A 24,121-nucleotide genomic window follows, 5' to 3' on the forward strand; every position below is an offset into this window, starting at 1 on the left:
CGTGATTTAGTAAACTCGCTTTCCCGTCATTTTTACATGCATTTCCTCATGCATTTCGCACATCCCCCGAAAGTACATTAGGCAAGCAGCGCTCTTGTTAATAGCCGGCAACTGAACCGAAGAGCAGAGGCGTCCTGATGCATGGCGAAACGTTGCCAAGCTCCAATAACGTATGTGACACGGTTGCTCAATCCGTCGACAGGTGCGCGTAAATTAGCGAGCCACCCAGCTTGCGGTACGCGGCGTATATAAATTTGATGATATCATAGCGAAACAACGGCAAAAAAAGAAAGAGGAAAAAGGTAGGCTTCTCGCCCCTGTGTGACGTCCTCATTAGGAGAAACACGGCCGCGAGGTGAAGTCACCTTCCCGTTCCCGTCTGTGCCGATCCCTGGATTTGTGATTCCACAAAATCCGCGAATCGATTGGACATAGCTAATTTAATAAGCGACGCGCGGGGTTTACGAGCCGCGATGCGGCGGCGACGGCGCATCGGCAGCTGCACAGTCGCAGCTCGAGATTTAAAAGCCGCTTTGCAACCGCCCTCCCTCCCTCCCCTCTCTCTCCCTCTCGCCCTCCCACCCACTCGTTCGAGGTCCGCGGCAACTCTTTCTCGTTTCGTCTGTCTGTTGCACGGTCCATGGGCAGCGTCGTTCACGGCGCAAGCCGGCCGGCTTAATGTTGTTTTAATTAAGTAGGCGGTTAGCCGAAAAGAATGTCGAGTCGGTACTTTCGGTCTCGTCGACTTCCACTTCGTGTGCGCCGGCTACCTTCTCTCTCTCTCTCTCTCTATTTCGAGAGGTGCCGCGTAACTCAAGTCGCATGTGTTCCTCGTATGTTCAGACGCGATGGACGATTTCGCTTGACTAATCGCACCGACTTTTTAACCCCTTCTACAACGTGGAGAAAAAGGAAGACGTCGTGTAAAATGTTCTCATGTTTATCTACGACGGGCTTGAATCAACCGTCGAGCACGACGGTCAACGGTCGCATCGACGTTTGAAGAGACCGCTCTAACTGCCAAAAATAAAATGTTGTTTGATTTAAGATTGTCAAAAGGATGGGCTCGACCTATCTGATTTGCGGAATTGCGATTTTTCGAAACCTCGCCTATTATCTCGGAACAGGATCTCGATATCTTAATTTAGAACTCTTTCAAAACGTTACCCCATTTTTCTCTCTTTTCGAGATTTTATATGTTCGAATAAAAATCTTAGGTAATCTACTTTCGAGACATTATTTATTTAAGAAATGTTGCAAAAAAAATGTTAATTTCATAAATGATTTCTTTACATGCGAATTCACTATTTTTCTTCTTAACATATACCGTGAATACTAAGGACATTTATACGGCTTCTTTTAGATCAGGTTTAATTTCTAGCTATTTTTATTTTAAGGACATTTGTACAGCTCTTTTTAGATTAGGTTTAATTTCTAGCAATTAAAACAAAATTATTTACGAAAAATATGAATATAGAAACTAATTATTTTAATTACTTATTGAAACAAAGAATATTTAATTAATTATTTACAATACATATTATATATTCCATAGATATGCAAGACGGATAATGAAATACAGATTTAATTATTCTCGAGAAAACATAATTTGATTCTGGAATATAAAAGTGTATCGCGGAAGAAGACGGCGTTAAGATTAAGACGAAACCGATTTCCTGATGATGTAGGCTATTAGCGGGGTTAATGAGCGATGTTAAATCGTGACCGGCCACTTTCGCCGCGGGAACGTGTTTATATATATAACGCACACCTAGATATATTATTAACCAACGCCGTCGCGCATCTTTTAGCGCGTAATGCACAGGTTGATCGGCCTGCACTTTCAAGCAGGTATAATTCATGACGTAACAACCAATTTTGAAAATCTTATTAACCCGAGAATAATCACCTGAGGTGATTTTTACACTCTAATAACAAGAAAATGGAGCTCAGTACAGTAGCTTTCTTTCTCTGATCGAAACCTTATATAAGACCTATTTTTTAAAATTTCTTAAAAAATATTAAGTAAATCTATACGTATACTATTTATATATTATATAGTGATCTCACTAATAATAAATTGTAGCATACAAAAATATACAATATACAATTAATAATAGTGACTTTTAATTGGAATGTAAAAATCACCCCAAGTGATCGTTTTACGCGATAAAAAATTAGGTGCAAACTATTCCCGAGTTAATGTCGAAGATGAAGTGTCGGTCGTCATTAAAGATTCCATTCCATTAATGAAATAAAGCGCAAAATACTTTTGCAAATTCTCACGGCTCGCCATTTTTCGTACGAATTCGTATACGTGAAAGAGGAGCTAAAGAATGGTCGGAGTGCCATGGCTGCATCATACACAGCCGCTTCAGCAGACCGTAAAATTGGCGTGTAAAAATGTATAAATATGGTACGCCGGCCGGTACACAAAAGCGCGCGTATTATAATCGGAATTAACCTAGTGTTCGACTGAAATACTTCTTCTTTGCAAGCATAAAGCAGCGAAACCCTTTGTATCGAAAAAGAGAGGATTTGCCCCTCGTGCAAAATTGCGCTCGCCCGGCATTATCGTAAATTATACACGTCGAGTTATTTAAAGGAATCCGAGACAGGAACGCGGGATAAAGTTTCTAATTACGATTTCTCCAAATTGCTAATAGGTGGCTAATATGAAATGGCCTGCAATCGCGAAGGATATGCGGCTCATGCAGTACATAACGCCGTTTTGAAATCCGTTGTCATCGCGATGAGCAGAAACGAGCATTCTTAAATTAACAATTTTGATGTTTTATTTAATATCTAAAAGAAACGCTAAATAAAATAATTAGATATTTTTGGCGCGCGTAAAATCACTTTTCTGCACAATTTTTTTCCTCTTTAAAATCTCAATTGTACAGCTATGAAATTTCATGCAATCCACGATTATTGAGTGGAAGGAAAAATTCTCGAATTTTATCTGTATATTAATTAGATGTACAATGTTTTTCGGCACGATTGATAATTCGATGCTCCGCTGCAGTTTCTCCAATATCTTTCCGCGTGTCGCAAGTTTGCGCCGGAGAACTTGGGTGGGAGCGGCAATTTCGCCGGATCGTCGCCGAGGCAGGCGGTTAAACTCAGGAAGGAACCTCCGTTACGATTTTGCGGTAATAGCCGGCCGAACAGGACAACAGAGAGCTCGGTTCTGCATTCGTGACGGACAATTATAAATCGCATCTCATCACCTTTCCTCGCCTCTGTTTCGCCGCGATTTTTATCGGCCCCGCAATCGCGCCGGCTCTCATCCGTGACCGCTTTAATCACATTTTAACTGTGCCGAGAAGCGTCCGTGATTGCTATGTACTACGTCCAAGGAGGCACAGTTACGCTCCAAGCTCGATATGCATTTCTGCTGCACACGCCGTCGAATAATATGACACGATGATCTGCGCGTTGCGCAAAAAAGTCGAATGACACGAATGATTTGCAAAATTTGTCATTGCTTCGTTACTGACGTGTAATTTTCATGTTTCGCGTATTGCCAGCTTGTGTAAGAGTAATGCGTGTGCAAATATTAATAGGCTCGTTCTAACTGATAGTAAAAATATAGGAAAGAAACGATAATCTTTTTTTTTTTAATTACTCGTTTAAAGATGTAAATTGCTTGTCAAATTTTTCAATATTTTCACGCAATTTACATTTCTTTCGATAAAATTACTATGCAATGCAAAGTGGAGTAAATAGACACGATATGCTGACAATCAATACTTCTGGCGAAAATTTTTTCTGTAATTTTTAAAAGAAACTTATAAAATCTGATGAAGTTTAAGGTATCTTTCAGAAATCTTTATTAATTTAAAACATATGAAATTCTTCAAACATTTATTTTGAAACATTATAAGATTTTATTCATCAAGGACAAATACGATGTGATATATTTATTATTTTGTTGACTTTTGCACGATGTTGCATTTATTAAATGCAAATTAAGTATTGAGACAATGTCGCCATCGTACGCGAATTCCAAGAACGAAGAACGAATTATATAAAATTAACAATAGATAAAATAATTCTTAATTTGACTTTTTTACGTAAAAAGTGCATTGACGAAATTTTAGATAATTGTAGAATTTTTATTTTAATTTGCTTTATATTACTATATATAATGACATTGTGTCAATGTCATTGCCACTGTCGATAATATCGATAACATCGTAAATGTTATCTATCTTATCCTCTTAAGAAAATTATATCTTACGAGCTGCTCGACGGATAATAACTCGACGGGAATGAAGACAATGAAATCGAAGATGAAGAAGAAAATTGTCTATAATTATCTAAATAGAACACATTTCCGCGGTAATGCAAATTGGAAGGAAGTTATGATCTCTCAGGAAATAACGTATCATAGAATCATCTATAGAAGAGCACATGAATAAGACAAAAAAAAAGAAAGAACAGGAATGAGAGAAGAGTAATTGCAATTTTGAGAAAGTGACAGGATTATTGACTGTTATTGTACGCACTGCACAATTATAGAGAGTAATTAGAAAGATAAAGTTATCATTGTGAGTTTATTTATTCGATTTCTATTCCACTGACACGTTGAATCCATTCCGCAAACGCCGCCACTCTCGTATACACCCCCGGTCTACCGCTCGGACAGTTTGCGTCTCCGTAGCTAACGATACCGATTTGCAGCGGCCGATCGTCCCTCATTACAAAAAGGGGACCCCCGCTGTCTCCCTAAGACACATCAAATTAGAACAAGTAACATTACACGCACACATTGAAAATATTATCCATTTAAAAAACTTTAAATAGTTCTAACGTGTGCAGATTTAGATAAATCTGTAATGTAAAAATTAAAAATTTGTGTTAGCTCGCATTTTGGCGTTACTTTACTATTAAAAATTTTTTGTATAATTAAATTCGACCCTATTACCTGACACGCATTTTTCCCGAGTCCCGGTTCCGTGCATATATTTCTGTAGTCCACTCTCCAATACGAGACGCAATCGCGTTTTGAAATTAACGGCATTAGGGCGTACTTGAGTCTCTTGGTACCTCTGGGACCGTAGCCATCACGACCCCATCCAACCACAGTGGCAATCGTGTCGGCCATCACTTTACCCTCCTTCGGACCAGCCAGGTGTATTGGTTGAATTTTTTCTGAAATTAAAATTTCGAAACGCAGAAAATTAAAATAAAAACTGTATTTAAAATATTATCTTTTACAATCTCTGGAGTTCTCCGTCAGGAAACACGAAATTCAGCGTTCTCTATTGAATCTACGATTATTTCTTACCTGAAAAAGGAATATCTTCCGGCATCTGTAACAGTCCGATGTCGTTCTTGCTGAAGTAATAGTAGGGATGTACGTGAGCCTGCGTCGTCATCATCGAGACCCCGGATCCCCGGTTTATGTCGTAACCGATCCCCGTTTTGTCGACGATTCCGAATATCACGAAGAACCTCTGTGGATACTTTGCGATACAGTGCCCCGCGGTCAGCACCCATCTTTCCGAAATGATGGTACCGCCGCACTGAGCGACTCTCCTACCATCGATCAATCGATGCACCACGGCCATGAACGGAAATTGACCTTCATTCGCGTAGGTTCCACCGGCTATCCTCTCCATTTGTTTGGCTTTTCCACGACAAAAAAAAAAAGATATTCACAGAAAATAGAGATGCTTTCTCAAGAAAAAGATGCAATTGAAAATAAAAATGTATGGCACTGATATCTGAATATAAAAATACATAGAAAATTTAGTCTCTAATATGATGTAATAATAGCATTGGTAAAAAATGAATTACATAATGAATCCTTCACAGACGGAATATTATTATATAAGCACAAGTTCTCAAAATTCTGCTTGTTATATTGTATTTATTATTCTGACATTATTATTCTGACAGAACAATGAAAATATCTTTTTTTTTTACTAGTGGATTTTTTAGTTATCACGCGTTTGTACTCACTATTCGACACGGACAATTGATTATTGATCGTAATGACACCATTATTAAAATCAATAACGATCCTTTTGTTATTGAAGTGTTGAGGCTGCGGTTGAGCATTTCTACGCGACGTCGAAACAATCAGGAAAAACACGAAAGCCTTTGCACTCCACGAATCCATAGCGGACTAACGAAAATTTTCGCGTCTCACTGCTATTTATGATTTAGTGATTTAGTCAGTCAAGTATAACACCGACTGGAGAAACCGCTTGCACGAGGTGGAAGAAATACATTAGCCCTAACACTGCTTCTCATTTCTCTGTCATAGATCGTAAACATAATTGATTTTTATCATTCCGATTTCCATTGCTTTATATCTCTTGTCAAATTTATCGATGGCACATTCTACACTGTGAAAAAAAATTACTTAAAACAAATAAATATGTTTTAGGTACCCTTCAAAGAAATAATTTTCTTGAAGCAAGTAAAAATTTTTTATTTTAAGTAAAAGTGTCTGCACTGAGAAAAAAAATTACTTAAAACAAAAAATTTTACTTGCTTCAAGAAATTATTTTTTTGAGGGGTACCTAAAACATATTTATTTGTTTTAAGTAATTTTTTTTCACAGTGTAGGTATACATGAAATAATTACTGCTTAAATATTTTTAAATTTTATTGAAATTTTCCAGTGATATAATATAAGTGCATTTAATATTTTTCACGTATTTTTTTAAACGCGAAAAACAAACATTTATACACACATTATAAAGAAATGGAAATCGGAGAAATGTTTTCCTTACCAAATATATTTATTAATCTCCATCCATATAAATGTGACAAAACAGCTTTAGTTAAACGTTTCTTTTTCTTGTTGCGCTTTTTCAGCGACAAATTATACATTATTGCATACAATAATTATCCTTGCGAAATGCGCGGCGAGTTAACAGTATTGCTCGGATAGAAGGTGTTGTCGTTTCTATTAATCTCGACCGTTGCATCGAATTGATTGGCAATCATTCTATTGCGCTGCTGACAGTTCCGTGATTTCCAGTCGAGCGGCCGTTGCACTCTGATTGAAATGCACTCGAAGGCTCGTAATGACTCGAGAGTATTTTTGCACGCGCGGACAGCCCGGCGCGACGTAACGCGTGTGCGTGATGCGTAATGCCTGCATATACATGATTCATCGTTTATCTCGTCTCCGAGATCCTCTCGCGCTACGAAGCTGTGAGCTCCGGACCGGACGTATTCGCTGTCCGATTTCACGTTCAAACCGCACGGCCGATCCTTCTTTTCTCCTGCGAACGACGTGTTACGTAACGTCGTCAGAGTTCTCTCGCTTTCTTCGCGGAGTTCGAAGTTGACCTAAAAAAAAAAAGTACGTAAGATGTAAATGAATCTTTTTGCGGATTACTTTCCATTTTAGTACACCCATTAGCGTAACAATTCTATAATTATATTTACAAACGAACGGGAAGTAATTTATTCGAATAATTTCCGAGTTCCGAAGACGTTTCGAGGAACTTGTGCAATGTAACCTTACGTAAAATAACATTGTAGCAATAAATACTTCCAGTTGTGTCATTAAAAATTGACTGATTTAACATCTCTTCTTCTGTCGCAATATCTTCTGATGACTTCAGTTCTATCTTATCGAATGCTTAATGCGATTTATTAATATCATGCTGTCACGTTTATTTCGGGCAACTGTTACAATATCACGTTAAAAAATAGCAGTGATTTAATCTTTTTTTTTTTTAAGGATTATAAGAAGAAATTAATAATCTATGGAAACTCAATTTAAATCATTATATAACATTTCAATTTAAGAATTATTTATATTTAAAAATTAACTTATTTAAATCTATTTGTTTCATTCGAAAAAGAGAATTGATCATTAATATAATATAATAATTAGAATAGTCAATTAAACAGTTAATGGTTAATTAATGTTTATTAAATTAATTTATAATGGATCTATTATTTTTTGTATATATTTTCAGTAGTCAGTTTAAAAAGGCACAAATAATTGTTTAGAAGTATAGATAGTACATTAATTAATCGGTTGTAGAAATGACTTCAAATTTTTCAACTTTTCTCGCTTATTATCGTACAATAAATTTTATTGTGTCACAGATTTAATTACCGACACTCGATCATGTCAGCGTTCTACAGTTATCCCGCAGTTATCTAATTGACATATGTATGATAGATATTACTATGATTACGAGAGAGCTAACACTCATTCTCTTAAAAAATCATTCATTAAAGCCTAAAATTGAGAGTACTAAGTTCTATTAGTTATGATTATTTTTAAAAGTTTCCATGAAAATTAAAATAACACAATCAAGGAGATGTAAAAAAGAGAAAGTATATATCGGAGAAAGTGGGTTCTCAAAAGAGGACAGATTACATTAAATTGCGAAGGGAAAAGATGAAGAATGTCAAAAGTTGAAGACGAAATAAGTAACTTAGGAAGGAAGCCAGAATTACACAAAATTGACGTCAATATGCCATATTTGTACGATATAAAAAGAGAGACAAGAATTAATACTTTATACACCTCCACTGGCGGATAAAGTGAGAAAAGTTCCAACTTCTTAATACATAACGCCAACAATAAAAATAAGACTTCCCATTTATAACTCGGCAAAATAATTCTTTGACTTCTAGGGAGATTGAATAATAAATTTTATACAAAGAGAGAGAGAGAGAGAGAGAGATCCACCAATCACACCGTTTTTCGCAGCGAAATATATACGCGATTGGGACGTGACAGCGTGGTAACAGCTGTCTGCTGGCACTCGCGCTGCGACGCATGCGCGAGATTTGTCGCACCAGGTGTCACCTCGTGAACTTCATCGGCAGCACTTCGGCGGCTTCCCTCGTCCCTTCGCGCACTTCGCTCCGTTGGCAGACCTGAGATCGGAGCAGGTCGGGGAGCGCGAACTCGCGAAGAGGAAGGAGAGATCGCGACGAGCCGTGAGCCGCACCGTCGCCGTATCGTATCCGCAGTGTGCGTCGTGCTGCATCGGTGATCGGCTGGAGCTGGAGAGCGAGTGGCGATACATCACACGTACATATACATAATACGCGAACGCTGGCGGTGGACGGATCGCGACTACCGTCGTCGTCGTCGTTGTCATCGTCGTCTAGAACACGTCCAGCAGCTGGCCTAGCCCCGGTCTCGTGTAGCGGAGATCGGAGATGATCGTCGCCCGCGATAGTAATCGCGACGAATTAGCGAGCGTGACCGCGACGTGCCGGAAGCCCATCGTCGTCGCGACGGGGATGTGAGCGAGAGGGGCGCGCTCGCGAGAGCGCCGCGCGGCGTCGTCCGTCGGTCGCCGTCGTTGTCTCGTCGTCATCGCTGACGGCGACCAGCAACCACGACGACCTGGCCGGCCAGTCGAGGGGTAGAAGGCGCGCGCGCGCGCACAACACGTTGCCGCGGCNGTTGTGTTGTCATCGTCGTCGTCGTCGTCGTCGTCGTCGTCGTCGTCGTCGTCGTCGTCGTCGTCGTCGTCGTCGTCGTCGTCATCGTCATCGTCGCTGAACGCGATACATACACGCGCAACTCACGTCCTCCGCGGGAGTCGGCGAGTCCGAGGGGGAGCGCGATGGCGGACTTCGACGCGATCTACGAGGAGGAGGAGGAGAACGAGCAGCACCTGGAGGAGCACTACGTCGCGATGGTTCCGGACCCGATCGTGATCCGCGGGGCTGGCAACATGACGGTGTAAGTCTTCTCCCCGTCCCGTGCGTGAAGGAAGCGCCGCTCCGCGAATTCGCGCGTTTCGCGAGAGGCTCTTTGTTGTCTGGAAGAGCGGAAGGAGGGGGGGGGGGGAGGGAGATTCGCGCTTCTCCACAAAGAAGGGAAGCAAACAAAGCCATCTGATCACGATTGATTTCGGACGGAAAGTCGGTTCCGGTCCGCGCGAAACTCCTCCGTCTTGTCGTTTCGCACGTCGTCAGCCCAGCGACGTTCGTTGTTTTTTTTTGTTTTTACTCCGCCGTGGAAATGCATAATTCAACGGATCTTCTATAATTAAATTGTCGTTTACCTTGGAGCCGCGCAAATACTTTTATTCCACTTTGTGTACGGAAGATTTTCAACGACGAGTTTTATCCGAAACACTGGAAATTATACACGTAGAGGCGTGTTATTAATCTGTGCGATCTCTCTCTCTTTCAGATTCGGTCTCAGTAACCGTTTTGAGTCGGAGTTTCCCAACGGCCTCATGTCCCGCGTGGCTCCAGAGGAGTTCAAGGCGACCGTGATGAGAGTGAACAGTGTACTGAAAAAGACTTTACCTGTCAACGTTAAGTGGTTATTCTGCGGTTGTGTATGCTGTTGCTGTACTCTAGGATGTTCTCTGTGGCCTGTCATTTGCTTGAGCAAGAGGGTGCGTATCGATGAATTTGCAAGAAAGTCGAATTTACAACGGAAAGTTTTGCATTTTGCGTAAAACAAGCTGCAAGATAATTTAATGGGTTTAAATTAGATTTTAATGTATGTACATGAACGTGACATCTTATCTCTTTCTAGACTCAGCATTCGTTAAATAAATTGTTAGAATGGGAGAACAGTAGGCTCTACCACAAACTCGGTTTACATTGGAGGTTGGCGAAACAGAGATGCGACAGCTCCTCCATGATGGAATATGTAAGGCATTATGAAATTGTTAGTTTAAAAAAAAAAAAGACTTGACGTGTAATTTTAACGACATGATTGATGGTTTCGCTTTTCTTGGCATTTCAGGTTCTTTTGATTGAATTTATTCCAAAGATTCCAATCTACAGGCCCGATTAAGCAATGTGAAATTGTGCAATTAGTAATACATATTAATGCAAATAATCGAAACGCAATGTGCAACTGCGGAGAGAAAATACAGAGAAGATAAAAGTGCCGCTACGATGATATAGGTACTTTTCTGGTACTTATGTATAATGCATATTTTTGTAAATATCATGGGTAGGAATGCACAGTACAATAATTCGACGTAACGGAGAATAGATCACGTTTCGATTATATAGGAAGAAAAAGGACAGCTGCTATTTCTTTACAATTAATTTAAAACGGGGGGGGGGGGTGAAAATATTGCGAACGAATCGAATGATGATTATTTTCTCGGAGATATTCTTCATATTCGTTTGAAATCAACGCGTCAATCGTCAGATTCACGCGCGTCACTTTCTGTGTTTTTAAATTCTTTTGCGCTGAAAACTACTCGACAGCTTCGTTCAGTCGTTGCGAAAGTAATAACGTTTTCTTTTCTTTTCGCCGAGTTCCTCGCAACGTTTGATAATCTGTAACTCGTCGACTAGAGTTTAAGCTCTTTCAGGGTAAGAAATTAATCTGATTCAGTACAACGAACGTGTTAAAGTATGACAAACAAAATGAGTCACGCCAATCAATCTGTCTAATCGTGCATAATGCAATATATACGCGCTCGCGCGCGCGCGCTCATGTTGTACATACGTACGTGTACATACATAGAAACTTATTTTAACTACATAGGTTAATTTCTTACCACGGTGATATTAGAAAGTATGATGTGTAAAGCGCGGCTTTACTTTCCGATACGAATTTCACGAGAATATTTTAACACGGACGAATCATTCAGAGATCGAGAAGCGTGTCGAGGCGCGCTATTAAAAAAAGGTATCGACGTAGATTTTAGAAGAAGTGTAGATCAGCTGATAAATATAAAGATATATAACGACGAGACGAAATTTCAATTTCGAAACGCATCAGTCTGCAATAGGGCAAACAGTAGTACACAGCTGTAGAATAGCATCAGCGCAATTAACTTGGGCACAGAAGGACATAGGGAATACTGTAGAAGACTGCCATGAACGAGCTCATTGATTCTTGCTTATTAATAATGATAAAAAAAAATGTTGAACATTATCACGTTTTTACGCATACGCGCCGCATGATCTTGCGCGTGTGACCTTAGATGAATGAATTAAAAAAACTTAGCGCACGGACATTTCTTGTCACATATCCTGTTTTCCTTTTAAGCTAATGTTTAAACTAGTCTTAAGAAAGAATGGTGAAATTGTTCATTAAAATAAATTTTAATTTTATGGATGATAATACATTTTTAATTTACTTAAGCGGCACTGCTATCGTAGTACTGTTTACTCTATTCTCGTTAATAATACATACCGTTTCTCGTAATAAAACAAAAAAAAAAGGGATAGGATTACGGAAGTATCGGAACAACGTCTCCCGTGTAAAGGAACTCTGTTGTTGTAGGCACTATTTTGCATTTACAGTTTATAATATGGTTCCGCACAGATATTTCTCTGAACTAACAACTTGTCTAACGTGTGTGATGATGCGACTGTTGTCAGCCTCGCGTTGCTTTCGTACTAACGGACAGATCGAAGCAAATTCACTCCGTCGGCAGGCGCCCGCAAAACATTAAAAAAAAAAACGGTTGTAGAAAAATATGCAAAAGCATGTGAAAATACTGCAAGTGTTTCTGTTGCTGTTCAGTGGCTGTGATCGAGAACAAAAGACTAGCTTTTGAATTTGAATGTGTATCGCAAACAGCTACACATAACGCCCGTGCTTTATCTTATGCGGTTCTACACGTTTAAAGCCTTTTATAGAATTACCAGATTTACTCTGTTTCTCTAATATTTGTACTTATTCTATAGGAGTAACTAACAAGTAAGTCGAGAAGTAACAGGCGTTGCATTAGAGGTGTCTGTGTCATGTAGATAAGAATGCTATATTGCCATATCTGATTTCAATCACAAATATAGATATAATCCATTTATCATTAATATATCTTTAAAGATGAGGCAAGCAGAGCTATTTATATAGATTCTCATTTCATTCGATGGAAATATTGTGGAACGATTATACTCTCGATGATCTGTTGAATAGTTGATAAATACGTCGAATAATAAGAGCAGTCTTAAGCGATCATAGAAAAATCACATCGTCATATTTTCGGACACGTGTGTACGGACGAATTGTTATACGATTATTATTTTTCCGATAACTCTATAGCGGGCAGAAGTGTCGATATTTCTGTATGTAATGTCCTTTCAATCGATCCATTGAACAAATATTGAATTATATACATGTAGAATATATATATATATATATATTATATATATAAACCGAGATATACTGTGTAATGGAACCATTGCATATGTGCTTTCTAAACTGAATATCGCGATCCTCCTGGTAGCGTAATAATAAAATAAGGGCTGTGTTAAATCGGTCAAAGTGAGAGACGCATAATATGGTTCTAAACTATTCTTAAAAACTATGCTTAAAAACAATTCTCGCATATTCTCTAGGAATGAAGATTACTTAACGTGCCGATGAATATGAAGGCAGTTTTTTTATTCAGTTCGCTCGCGTTAAATACCGATTTTCTTAAAATACCAAAATACGGTCTAATTGTGCTTTTTTGAAATACGTACACCAAGTAAATCAGAAAAACGCATGTAACGTTAACCACGCTCAGTTTGAAAGTAGTTGTAATTACGCATAGATTTAGTTTATTAATTTATTAAATATTTTAGTACACAATTATATAAAGGCCACGTATACTAGAAAAAAAAGTTAATTAAGTCTAGTATGACTTATACATATATACATGTGTTGTCTGCGCGACAATTTACATGATCCTTCCGTCGCATAGATCATAAACTACGTAGACTCTGTAAAAGAAAAGCTACAGAATTGTTTCCCGTTGATGTTTATCACTTTGCACAAATAAATATTTTAGATATCAGGAACAGAATACTAACACGAAAACATGATAATGTAACATCAAGGAAATAATCATAAAAACTAAATGCTTATTTCAGGCACAAGAAGGCAAATTACAAACAAATTATCCGTATAGATAATAAGCTAGATTACGACACATGACGACACATGATTTACATAGTTTGCATGATACATGTAGATATTAGAGACGATTGATGTTTTATGCGTAGTTATTTCTTGGACATTCGGTTTAATAACAAAACTCACCTTGGAAATTATGCATTTTAAGCAAACACTTCTACAGTCTGAGACTATTTTCCAATTCGCGTTGCTTTGCAGAAAAAAGCTCAGCTAGGTATTGTGCATGTTGGATGCGTGAAAACGGAGATATCAAAGCATCACTCGACAAAGACTCTTCGATTTGCTCATATTATTCAGCGCACCGCACATCTTCACGAATGTCCATATAAATATATGAATACGTGTGTTTGCACGTTGTAAAATTAAAAAGACAAACAGATGTATATCGCAGGGAGGCCAATTAATAGGAAGAAATTGGTTTACTTTTTAGATCTGTTTTATTTGTTGTTACTTGAGGGATCTCTCGAATAATGTCACTCCAAGAAGCGGAAATATTTTTTCAGCAAGAACGGTTTCGTGTGTGCGGATTTATTTTCATAGGTACTGACGTTAAGGCATAAGAGTGTAATAATAATGTAAATAAGATGAGAAATCCGCAGGGGAATTTATAGGGAAGCGAGATTTGTAATATTGATGATTACATTGCGAAACATCACAGAGGAAAGGAATATATTTTTGATAGAAGAGAAATGTGAGAGCGATAATGGCGATTATTGGAAAATCGGGAAATATATAGAATTTGTTGAATTTACGTTTTAGAATTTTTTTTTATGCGAGTTGCGCGTGTCACGAAGATACCGCGACGGAACGTCGACGACGGATTAATCGATATACGAATAAATTACATAACATCGCATATCATGTTACACGTTACATTAAAACTAACTGCGTTAGTTGCATTAGAGATGTAACTTGCCAAAGCATTTATTTACCTAACATTTTAAAGTTGAAGTCAATAGATGAATTGTAGTTGCAACGCATCCTCGGCGCAAAAGCGGCTAAATAGTGAAATTATCGGTCAGGCTATCGTGGTTTCAAACATGTGCCTTTTACTCGTGAATTTTGTGTGAATCATATAAATGTAAATATTATATGTTAATGATACATGTTAAGAAATATATTTGTATAGAATGAGAGTGGTTCCTATATATATATATATATATACATATATATTGCGCATTACAAATAAAATAACTGCTCGCAAGCTGGCGATATCGTTGCACAAGATTACATGACGGAATCGAAATAGCATATCATCAGGTTCGCAGTGGATAGACGCTATCCTTTCGGCGGCATTGCGAGGTGCGGAAAGAGGCGAAATATATGACGTAACGAAGATATACGTAAATATATCGTTTCAAGCTTTCGATTAACAGCCGACTTATAAGCGCGATTTACTATATGACGACTAATTGTTTTCCGCTACGATTATCTTTTATACACAATCGTTTGTTAGCCATGTAAATTTGTGTAACTGTGTTAACTGTTTTTCAGTTTGAAAATAAAATGTACGATTGTATAATAGCCGAATAATATTTCAAGCTCAATGTATACCTTATTGACCGATACTCTTTAGCGACTGCAAGTTAATGTGGACTATTAATTTTTAATCAGGTGCAAACTTATATGTTATCCAGATTAAATTTCAACTGAAACTTTATGTCTATAGAATATATACATATATATATATATGTTCGTTTCGATGTTAATGTACTCCCAGTGGAGCAACGTCCAAGCAAACTGCTTACTTCGAAATTGGAATACGTCACATTATGATAATCGACAACAGATGCTCCGCAGCTTCTAATTAAAGGAGCCCATTGTTAGTCGTATCTGTGCTACAGGACAGATAATTCTTCTTCGTAGTATCAGAGTGGACACGAATTTAAGTTCTCGTATTTTCTCGCGCGCTCGGTGCAAGATGATTTTGCTATGTAATAGAAGTATCCGGGCGTTGATATTCGTCGTGAGTATCCTGTCTGTGAATTCTAACGAGTTTTTCTCAACGTACAACGCCTCCTCCAGGTAAAGAAAATTCCACGATGTTATGTCTGTCTCATCTTACATTCTCCATTTTACGTTTTAAAGCGGTTGAGTCTCAGTATCAAAATTTAGAAGTAAAATAAAATACACACGGAAAGAACTGTTTTGCTGAAGTGTCTGAAAATTTAACTGATTGCTAGAATGTCAAAACTTTGTGCAACATTATCATCATGCTGGAACGTCCCACATAATTATTTTGATGATCTAGAAAATTATTTTCAGATTTATACTTATTGTTAACAAAATTTATAGATACTTCAGCGAAATCGGTTTTTTATATTTTTTTTTATTATATAATTTTTTTTACTTCGTGATACGTTTTATTAATTTTTTAATGCGCACGTTGAATTGTTGTAGACCCTACATCCCTTTGAATTTCAGAGCCGTTTCGAAGTGTCCCTTGCCAATAACAGTTCTGGATTTCATTCGCAATTCTAGTCAGCCCGATTTAGAAGCTAAATGGCCCTGCGAGGTGCGCTCGTACTGGCTGTCGTTGCAGCCGTTCGTCAGATCCGTCCGCTTCTTGCTCCGCTATGTAACGCCGTTTATCATAATACTCGGTAAGGAACGTGTCGCGATGCCGCTACCGTACAACTCACGAATGTGTTTCTCATACAACGTTGTAACCCACTTCGTATAGGTGTATTGCTAAATGCTGTATCTTTTAGTATGTTGAGCGCACCTGTGCTATGTGACTCCAATTTGTCACTTTATCTAAGCGCGCTCGCTATATCGGACAATGGAGCGTTAATATTCAATTACGCCGTGAGCGTCGCAAAATCACACTCCACGTCCGTTAACGATCTCTTCATGGTAAATATATTATGGTCCTGCGTGTGTACGATCGATTTTGTCTCGTTTGCGCAGTCATCGGTCCTCCCGCTGCGAGAAATTCAGTACGCTCAGAGACGGAACAAAATCAATTTGGTCGCTTCAAGTTAATGGATATAACTCGTAACTTCAATTTGTTCCTCAAATGGTTCCTTTCAATTGAATCAAGGTTCTCCTCAATTGATGGCCCTGAGTGACCTCCTCAACGTGAACTGAGGAAGACCTTAATAAAGGTCAGAATCTAAGGGGAGTCTATCGTATATTATCTATATTACACAGTGAGAAACTAACCGAAAGGAATTGTTTGAAGAAAAAAAATATTTTATTACGCATCCCGGCGCCTTGGACTCGATTAAACGTTGAGATTTTTTTTTAAATTAAAGTTACAACTAACATGTTGACTGCCACGGTAGTTATCTGTAACCCGCGGCGCCTAATTTTTCAATGACCTCCTTATTGCAAGATAATCGGCGTTATCAACATTTTCGCTTGTAAAAGTAGGCTTATAAATGCCATCTAATATCAAATTCTGAATAAATAGATAACAACGTAAGGTGTACTTTTTACTTTACATTCTTATCTAGCTCTTTATGTCATTCTATTTTCGTTTATTTTTGCAACAAATGCTATTCAACACACTACCCATGAAGCTATTGTCTTATTTTACGTCACGCAATATTTTATCCGTTATATATGCTTATGATAATAAAAATTCTGAGATGTGTACAATAAGACAAAAGAAAAACAGAATAAAACTCCTGGGCAGACAGCAAGTGTCAAACGCGTCTATTCATCTCGACATCTCGATAAATTTTGGAAACGTTAGGGAGTTCGAACACTGATCGCGGGAGGATCATATTTTTTTTCCACGACGCTCACGATAATTTTCTTGCAGAACAGCAAGTTCTTATGCGGCGCGAATTCCGTGTGCATGGAACTTTTTCAATTTACGTCGACCTGGCTGATCGTCGCTCTCACGTGGACGCGCGTCATCGCCGTGGTGTTTCCATTCGGCGCCCGCGACTGTCAGAATCGCTCCGCGATCACGACTATCGCCAGCCTGGTCTGCATCAGTTTCGTGATATCCTTAACGAAGCTGTACTCCGGCGGTAAAGCGTTTACATCCCATATCGCGCCTTTTCCCCCCTTCGCGAGTCAATTTGCGTCACTACATACCGCACGATTACGTGTCATTGTTCTCTTCTCGTCAATGAACGCTGACTTGACGCTGATTGTAGGATACGAGACCGACAGCGTATTCGAATTCGTACCGTGCCAGAAGATGAAGCCGTGGGGCAGCGCCATGTATCTTTACATCGCCCTGTCCACGTGGCTGCCCTTGCTCTTCATATCGATCGGCAACCTGCTGCTGATCGTTCGCATGAGGAGGTCTTATAAGATTCACAACGAATTAACTCGTAAGTCTTCGCCGACCGACCGACTCGCGTTCGTTGACGCGCGACGTCATCGCACGGGGAGATTTAACGGCGACCCTCCGCCTCAGATAATTCTAGGTACAGAGGCAACAGAACGCACAACTCGAGCAGGACGTTGCTCGCGGTATCGATAGTACATTTGATCTTGCTGCTGCCGTTGGGAATCGTCGAAACGCTGGAACTTTATTGGGACGTGATTCTAATCAAACAGCCTGCTAATGCGGGAGAGAACGAGAAATATATACACTGGTAAAATAATCTTTCGAATTGTTTAACAGAATACAGAAATTGAGATCAAAAATGTTTCATAGTCTATCACGCGCTGTTCCAAATTATTTATTTCCAAATTATCTTTTATTTCTCTCATTTATACCTTTTATGTATAACAAAAAAATAATATATATATATTTATATCATTAAAATTGTTATTATATTATTCTATTTTATATAGCAAACCATAAAAAGATATATCGCAAATATATATACATATGTATATATATCTTAATACGGGCGGTATTGTTATTTTTCAGGTTGCAAGAGAAGATGTTGCTCAAGTGGTGCCGCGGCCTGTTCTTTCACGTATACCACTGGAGTTTCGCAATAAACTTTTTTTTGTATTACCTTACAGGAAAAAAGTTCAGAGGTGTCGTTACGCAAACGCTGAAAAATTATACGGACACATACCACCTGCCGTGTCACAGGAATGTCTCGAGGTGCAACGCGTGGAGCAACTGTCACAAACATTTACGATCTTGCAGCGCGTTGCTGACGAGGACCGTTATGCGAAGCAAACAATTCAATAATATGCCAAATAACTCAATAATATTCGATAATAGAAGTAACGCCAACGAAAGAAGCAGCAACGTCACCTAATTTTGTAAAAGCGAAGTACATTAGGAAGGAAACTCTCTTCGATCGATAGGAAGCGTTGCATTGTTTATACAGCTCACGTATACATATAAAAAAAGATACGTACACATTCAACTCGAAAGTGAGAAATAATTGTCTCTCGATAATTTTACAATACGTGCTCATCGTGTCTTTTTAATCGATTCCGGAAGCCAACGTCGCACGGGGAACAGAAATTTCATTCGGCAAAAGTTTATTTATTCTTTTCTAGTTTATTTTGTATACACATGAAATGTTTATACACATTTAAACATTGCAAAATATCACATTGCATATTAGGCGTCTTCTGCGTAACAGCGGTAGTTTCTTAAGAATTAAATAGCGATTTAATTACACGTAAAGACGATTTGTTATTACACTTTGACTATAAACTTTCAATTTTTTTCTCTTCGCTATCATCACTCGCCTTTCCTAGTCTTACGAACTAACATTCTGGTCCCAATGCAGATCTTCGATGCAATCTGGGATATTCTGTGTTAATACTGCACCAACGAGAATTTCCGAGCAAAGTGTACAAGAGTAAGACGTACAATTAGAACTTGCACCATTATCTTCGAAATTAATGCGAGATAAGAACTTAGAACGGTACGAGTTCATCGCTTCTTCCTAAGATTTAGCTTAGCGACTTGGTATGCGTATCACGAAACGTTCGAATTTCAATGCACATTTTGAATCACATACTAAATTACGAGTTTTATCTCAAACATATTATTATAATTACATAACTCGCGCGAGTGCGAACATAAATTAAGTATACACATATACAATAATAATTACTCATCTTAACGGTAGATTAAATGAACAGTTATCTAAACTACGTCATTGCTTCTACCCCCCCCCCCCTCCCCTCTTCACCCGTGTCCCTCTCCCACTCAATTATGCATTCACAATAATGTACATTTACAACTGTACCGCGCTGGTAACTTTTACTGAAATCAATTCTCAGTTAGACGAAAGAAATACGTTTATATAATACAGTGATATAGACATCCAGCATATTCACTTATATACTGATAAAGCATCTTTGCATTAACGATTTAGTCTCTTAAAAGAAAATCAGTTTATATTTATTATGCATAAATACGGAAGATATACCGAGTAATTTCCTAATTTTATATAGTAAATTATAGAATCTCAAACACAATATATACAACGAAAAAGCTATAACTTTATGTTTTTATGCTACAGCTAACTAAATTAAATTCCAAGATAGTATTTAAATCAGTGAAATTATCTAACGAAGACTGTATTATCTTTCATTTGATTTAGAAATCTGTCTATCGAAAACGAACTCTTCAAATAACGCACGCAAATATCTGAACTAAAATATGTATATTATTCATTTGTTAATCAATAGTAACAATTTATAAACCTTGGCAGATCTGTTATTTTACATTAACACAGTATTCTATTGTATTATTTTATATTAATACATTAAAAAATTATCTTTTGTATATGCCAAATATATACTTGCCAAGGTACGTCCTCATATAAAATTCTCAAAAATTTGTAGATTTTGAACTCTCAAGTGGATTTTGAAATATTTAAAATAAATTTTCTCGAAAACGCAAATATATGGAAAGAAACTCTGAACTGCAATAAATAAAATCGACAAGAAACAAAAAAAATGAAATGTAGAAAAATTTTCTCATACAATTAGAATATAAGGCATGTACAAAACGTGCTTAGTAAAAATTAAGCTTTCATTAGATGCAACATTAGATGCGCGCGTAAAATTTCGAAATAAAGATATAGATATGGTCCAGTACATGGATTTTAGTAGCATCCTTTACAAAATATTGCAAACAGTACAGGGGTGCAAAACTTTTTACAAAAAGAGTCAGCTAAATGAATTCTAAATATATCAATTACCATCAATATAATCGCAGATAACGTTATCTTCTAGTTGTCTAAAGACAGTATCGCGATTTACTTTCGAAAATTATCTCTATTGGAACACGACGATAGTAACTCGTTATGTGTAATTCAGTCTTTATGTCAGTAAAATCTTCTAAAATTTTCTTTCTCTTTTTGATTTGTACATGATCGAAATTACAGCATAAAAGATTCATTTTTACACTTTCTTTTTCTCTCATCACTATTCCTAGTATCGATTTGTAAAGATGCAATAATCCTAAATAATGTTTGCAATACGGAGGCTCTCGAAATAGTAAATTGTTAATACACTGGATACAAAAGATTCGTTGAAAGAGTGTTTAAATATTACGCGGAAGTCTATTTATATAATTTACTGGAAATTGTCCCTTCCTACCGTTGTACTCACCGTACAACCAATCTTCCGATATCCTTGATATGACCGTAATTTTTGCTCCCTCCTGAAATGTTAAAGTAACGTTAAGAACATAATGGAGCTTTCATCCAATTGCCTCGCCGGCAAATCTTTGATACCTCGAATGACAAGTCGTCGCTGTTCTCTCCCGGAAAAGCGTAAAGCGCTGTGACCACGTTGTCCGACAAACCCGGCAGAGATACTTTAATATCAATGTAACTAAGCGGAAAGATTCCTTGACGATTTCCTATTCTTCCCTCCAGCCAATCGTCGTTGACCTTCTTCACCAATTGCACAATGTCGCCCTCCTTTAAATCTAAGTCGTTCGGATGCGATGCGGGGAAATCGTACAGCACAATACCGTAAGGTTCGCTGGAATTTCCCTGTGAGTTGTCAACATCGTTAATAATGCGCTTCCTTCAAATACCGTATATAGCTTTAACGTAGCGTCTACAACAGGAGTCGTAAGCCTTTAGTTGTAAGAAATTGACCAATCACACAGTCGAATGTGAGAAGAATAATAAATTATGATTGGTTAATTCCTTACGACTCCTATTGTAGACGCTGCATAAGTTCGCAACACTCACTTGCGCAAAGTCGCCTCCGAATTCAGTCAAATAATTCGCAGGTAGCGCCGGCGGTGGAATCGTCGGCATGGGTGGCGACGGGCTGTCGCTCTCTTCACCGTCGTTGGACCATGCATTCGAGAAATGCAACGTCAACGGATTGGCCGTCGCGCCGCTACTCGAGACTGCGAAGCCGGTACACGTCTCCTTGGGTATCGGTTCGAGTTTCTTAAACGACATCTTTGGCGCCGGAGGCTTGGGAGGTCTCGCTCGGATTATCGTGGGCATCGACGTGACGAGAGGCTTAGGGACGACCGTGTTGGAAGGCACTTGGTTCGCCGCGCGATTGCCGGAACTGAACGGGAAGAGGCCGGCGCCGGCGGCGACCTGGGACACGCTCGTGCACGCGTCCTCCAGTGGCCCGAACGGATCTTGCACCGTTGTCTTGGTCTGCCACGGGTCATTTTGCGCTACCTTCCTGGCGGACATACCGAAGAAGTCGAAGTCATCCTCGAAGGCACTTTCCGTTTGCGATGTGTTTCCGCTGCTCGTGAATACGGACGGATTCGAGTTCCCGTCACTACCGAAACTGTCGACGCTGACACCATCGCTCGAGCGCGTCGTGAACGTCGGCGATCCAGGCGGGCTGAGATCTATCAAGGATACCGATGTCGCGATGGAGTTCGACGGTTGCGTTATCGGGTTTTGTAACTGGCCGGTGGTACGCGTCGGAAGAGGAGTCTCTTGCTTCTTTCGCCCGAAGAAATTGGTCAGCAGCTCCGTCGGCCTGGCCTAGCGTGCGAAATAAAATATAGCTGTTAAACTAGCTGTATTCCACAGGTGATAGACGTGTCGAGAACTACGAGCACACGTAAACCGCAATCCTTACTGGCTTTTTCTGTTTCTGATCCCTCTGATATTGCGCGTGATTATAATTGAACTTCGGAGGCGGTGGTCGAGGAGGTGGCTTTTTCTTCTGTCCAGGCTGCGTCGTCAGGGCACCTCCGAATATATCGTTACTGAAAGCATGCAAATGTCATCACAACGGTGCAGAGGCTAGAGATAGTCCGGAAGCTGGGATTCTATCAGTGGAATTTTCCACGGGGTGTTTCTTAGAGATAAAAGAGACTTGTTCTCCGCGACCAAAAACTTTTTAGCTGTCTCCTACTTATCAACATCCAATTATGTACTTGTTTCAGGCGCGGAGAACGTGTTAACGATGTTAGCACGCAAGTTAGTAGCACAGCCGCGAGGAGCAAACCTTAGCGGGACGAGGACGAGACCTACCTGCTGCTCCAGATCGGGTCTCTCTGCGTCGCGCTCTGGCCCGGGGGACGAGGCGCCGCGCGCGTCGGTATCCGCATGTCTGAAAGCAACAACGACAGGCGACAATGATCAGACGACTGGGGCAGCTGGGCAGCTCTGACGCACGATCGGTTCCTCGTACACACTGGTACGCACGCGTTCCGCGTGCGCGCGCGCACCGACCGCACGACACAACAAACAAGCGCACACGCGCACGAGTGATCGCGCGCGTACACACAACAGCTACGAAAAATTCTTCAAAACAAAGTGCGTGGCTGCGTGACAGATGGACGAGCGGACGGGCGGACGTGCGTATAGTGCCAGTGTGTGTGTGTGTGCACGTCGTCGCTTCGGGATTCGCGACGCACGATGTACGCCCACTCGACGCGGATGTCGCGACGATAAGCGAGACGCAGGCCAGTCACAGCGTGCCTTATCTCGCGTCCGCCCGACGATCGCGGGCCGCGGCGTGGTGGATTCGGGAGGGGGGTGGAGGGGGGGGGCGAGGGCCCGCAGAAGTTCAGAGTTCGACGCGCCGCCGCCGCGATCGGGAACGAGAACCCGGAGATTTATATCGCCGGAGAAGCAGCGCGAGGACGAGCGCCGCGGGGTGACGTCGCGCGCGCACGCGGCGCGACGGTTTCGCGTCCCGGTTTCCGGGACGCACGAACGCCACGGACTCCCCGGGGGGCGTCTTGGTTCGCGCACCGGAGCACGATGACTTCGACGGGCCGCCGTTCACGTTTACGTTATCAACTCACCTGTTCTCACGTTCGCGGCCATTTTTCACTCGCCGCGGCACGCGCTGCTGCACCGCAGCGACGTCCTCGTCACGGCAGCGCGTTTCGAAAACAGTCGCTTTCAAATTTACGCTGTCAAACGGCTCGCGCGGACTCCCTCCCCCCCC

At 39.9% G+C, this 24,121-nt stretch overlaps 4 protein-coding genes across 11 annotated transcripts; 2 read left to right on the forward strand and 2 right to left on the reverse strand.

Annotated features, from left to right (window-relative positions):
• Positions 1 to 4,557: 4,557 nt before the first annotated feature.
• Positions 4,558 to 9,695, reverse strand: LOC105453053 (chymotrypsin-2-like). 5 transcript variants are annotated; one of them, XM_011694729.1, is made up of 6 exons: positions 9,621 to 9,695; positions 6,750 to 7,314; positions 5,971 to 6,268; positions 5,294 to 5,635; positions 4,931 to 5,157; positions 4,558 to 4,731 (listed from the first exon to the last, which is right to left on the reverse strand). In XM_011694729.1, exons 3-6 carry the CDS (start codon positions 6,128 to 6,130, stop codon positions 4,564 to 4,566), a joined length of 897 nt encoding a protein of 298 aa, XP_011693031.1. In that variant the 5' UTR covers positions 6,131 to 6,268; positions 6,750 to 7,314; positions 9,621 to 9,695; the 3' UTR covers positions 4,558 to 4,563. The 5 variants fall into 5 exon arrangements, with proteins under 5 accessions (XP_011693031.1, XP_011693033.1, XP_011693032.1 ...); XM_011694731.1 differs by lacking the exon at positions 9,621 to 9,695 and adding an exon at positions 8,798 to 9,434; XM_011694730.1 differs by lacking the exon at positions 9,621 to 9,695 and adding an exon at positions 8,513 to 8,787.
• On the forward strand, positions 9,458 to 12,052 carry LOC105453052 (cysteine-rich hydrophobic domain-containing protein 2). The gene is made up of 4 exons (XM_011694724.1): positions 9,458 to 9,688; positions 10,145 to 10,355; positions 10,499 to 10,615; positions 10,712 to 12,052. Exons 1-4 carry the CDS (start codon positions 9,570 to 9,572, stop codon positions 10,760 to 10,762), a joined length of 498 nt encoding a protein of 165 aa, XP_011693026.1. The 5' UTR covers positions 9,458 to 9,569; the 3' UTR covers positions 10,763 to 12,052.
• Positions 12,053 to 15,603: 3,551 nt separating this feature from the next.
• On the forward strand, positions 15,604 to 19,864 carry LOC105453061. 4 transcript variants are annotated; one of them, XM_011694740.1, is made up of 7 exons: positions 15,621 to 15,859; positions 16,259 to 16,437; positions 16,518 to 16,690; positions 17,604 to 17,817; positions 17,947 to 18,126; positions 18,213 to 18,393; positions 18,675 to 19,864. In XM_011694740.1, exons 1-7 carry the CDS (start codon positions 15,756 to 15,758, stop codon positions 19,015 to 19,017), a joined length of 1,374 nt encoding a protein of 457 aa, XP_011693042.1. In that variant the 5' UTR covers positions 15,621 to 15,755; the 3' UTR covers positions 19,018 to 19,864. The 4 variants fall into 4 exon arrangements, with proteins under 4 accessions (XP_011693043.1, XP_011693041.1, XP_011693042.1 ...); XM_011694741.1 differs by having other exon boundaries at positions 15,604 to 15,859; positions 17,604 to 18,126; positions 18,773 to 19,864; XM_011694739.1 differs by having other exon boundaries at positions 15,617 to 15,859; positions 17,604 to 18,126.
• A 951-nt stretch (positions 19,865 to 20,815) lies between these two features.
• Positions 20,816 to 24,056, reverse strand: LOC105453060 (uncharacterized protein B0303.7). The gene is made up of 6 exons (XM_011694738.1): positions 23,976 to 24,056; positions 23,197 to 23,275; positions 22,799 to 22,928; positions 21,931 to 22,701; positions 21,463 to 21,726; positions 20,816 to 21,389 (listed from the first exon to the last, which is right to left on the reverse strand). The coding sequence occupies exons 1-6, from the start codon at positions 23,995 to 23,997 to the stop codon at positions 21,270 to 21,272; spliced, it is 1,386 nt and encodes a 461-aa protein (XP_011693040.1). The 5' UTR covers positions 23,998 to 24,056; the 3' UTR covers positions 20,816 to 21,269.
• Positions 24,057 to 24,121: the final 65 nt, after the last annotated feature.

Source organism: Wasmannia auropunctata, unplaced genomic scaffold, assembly GCF_000956235.1.
Source record: "Wasmannia auropunctata unplaced genomic scaffold, wasmannia.A_1.0 LD336022.1, whole genome shotgun sequence".
Classification (NCBI taxonomy): domain Eukaryota; kingdom Metazoa; phylum Arthropoda; class Insecta; order Hymenoptera; family Formicidae; genus Wasmannia; species Wasmannia auropunctata.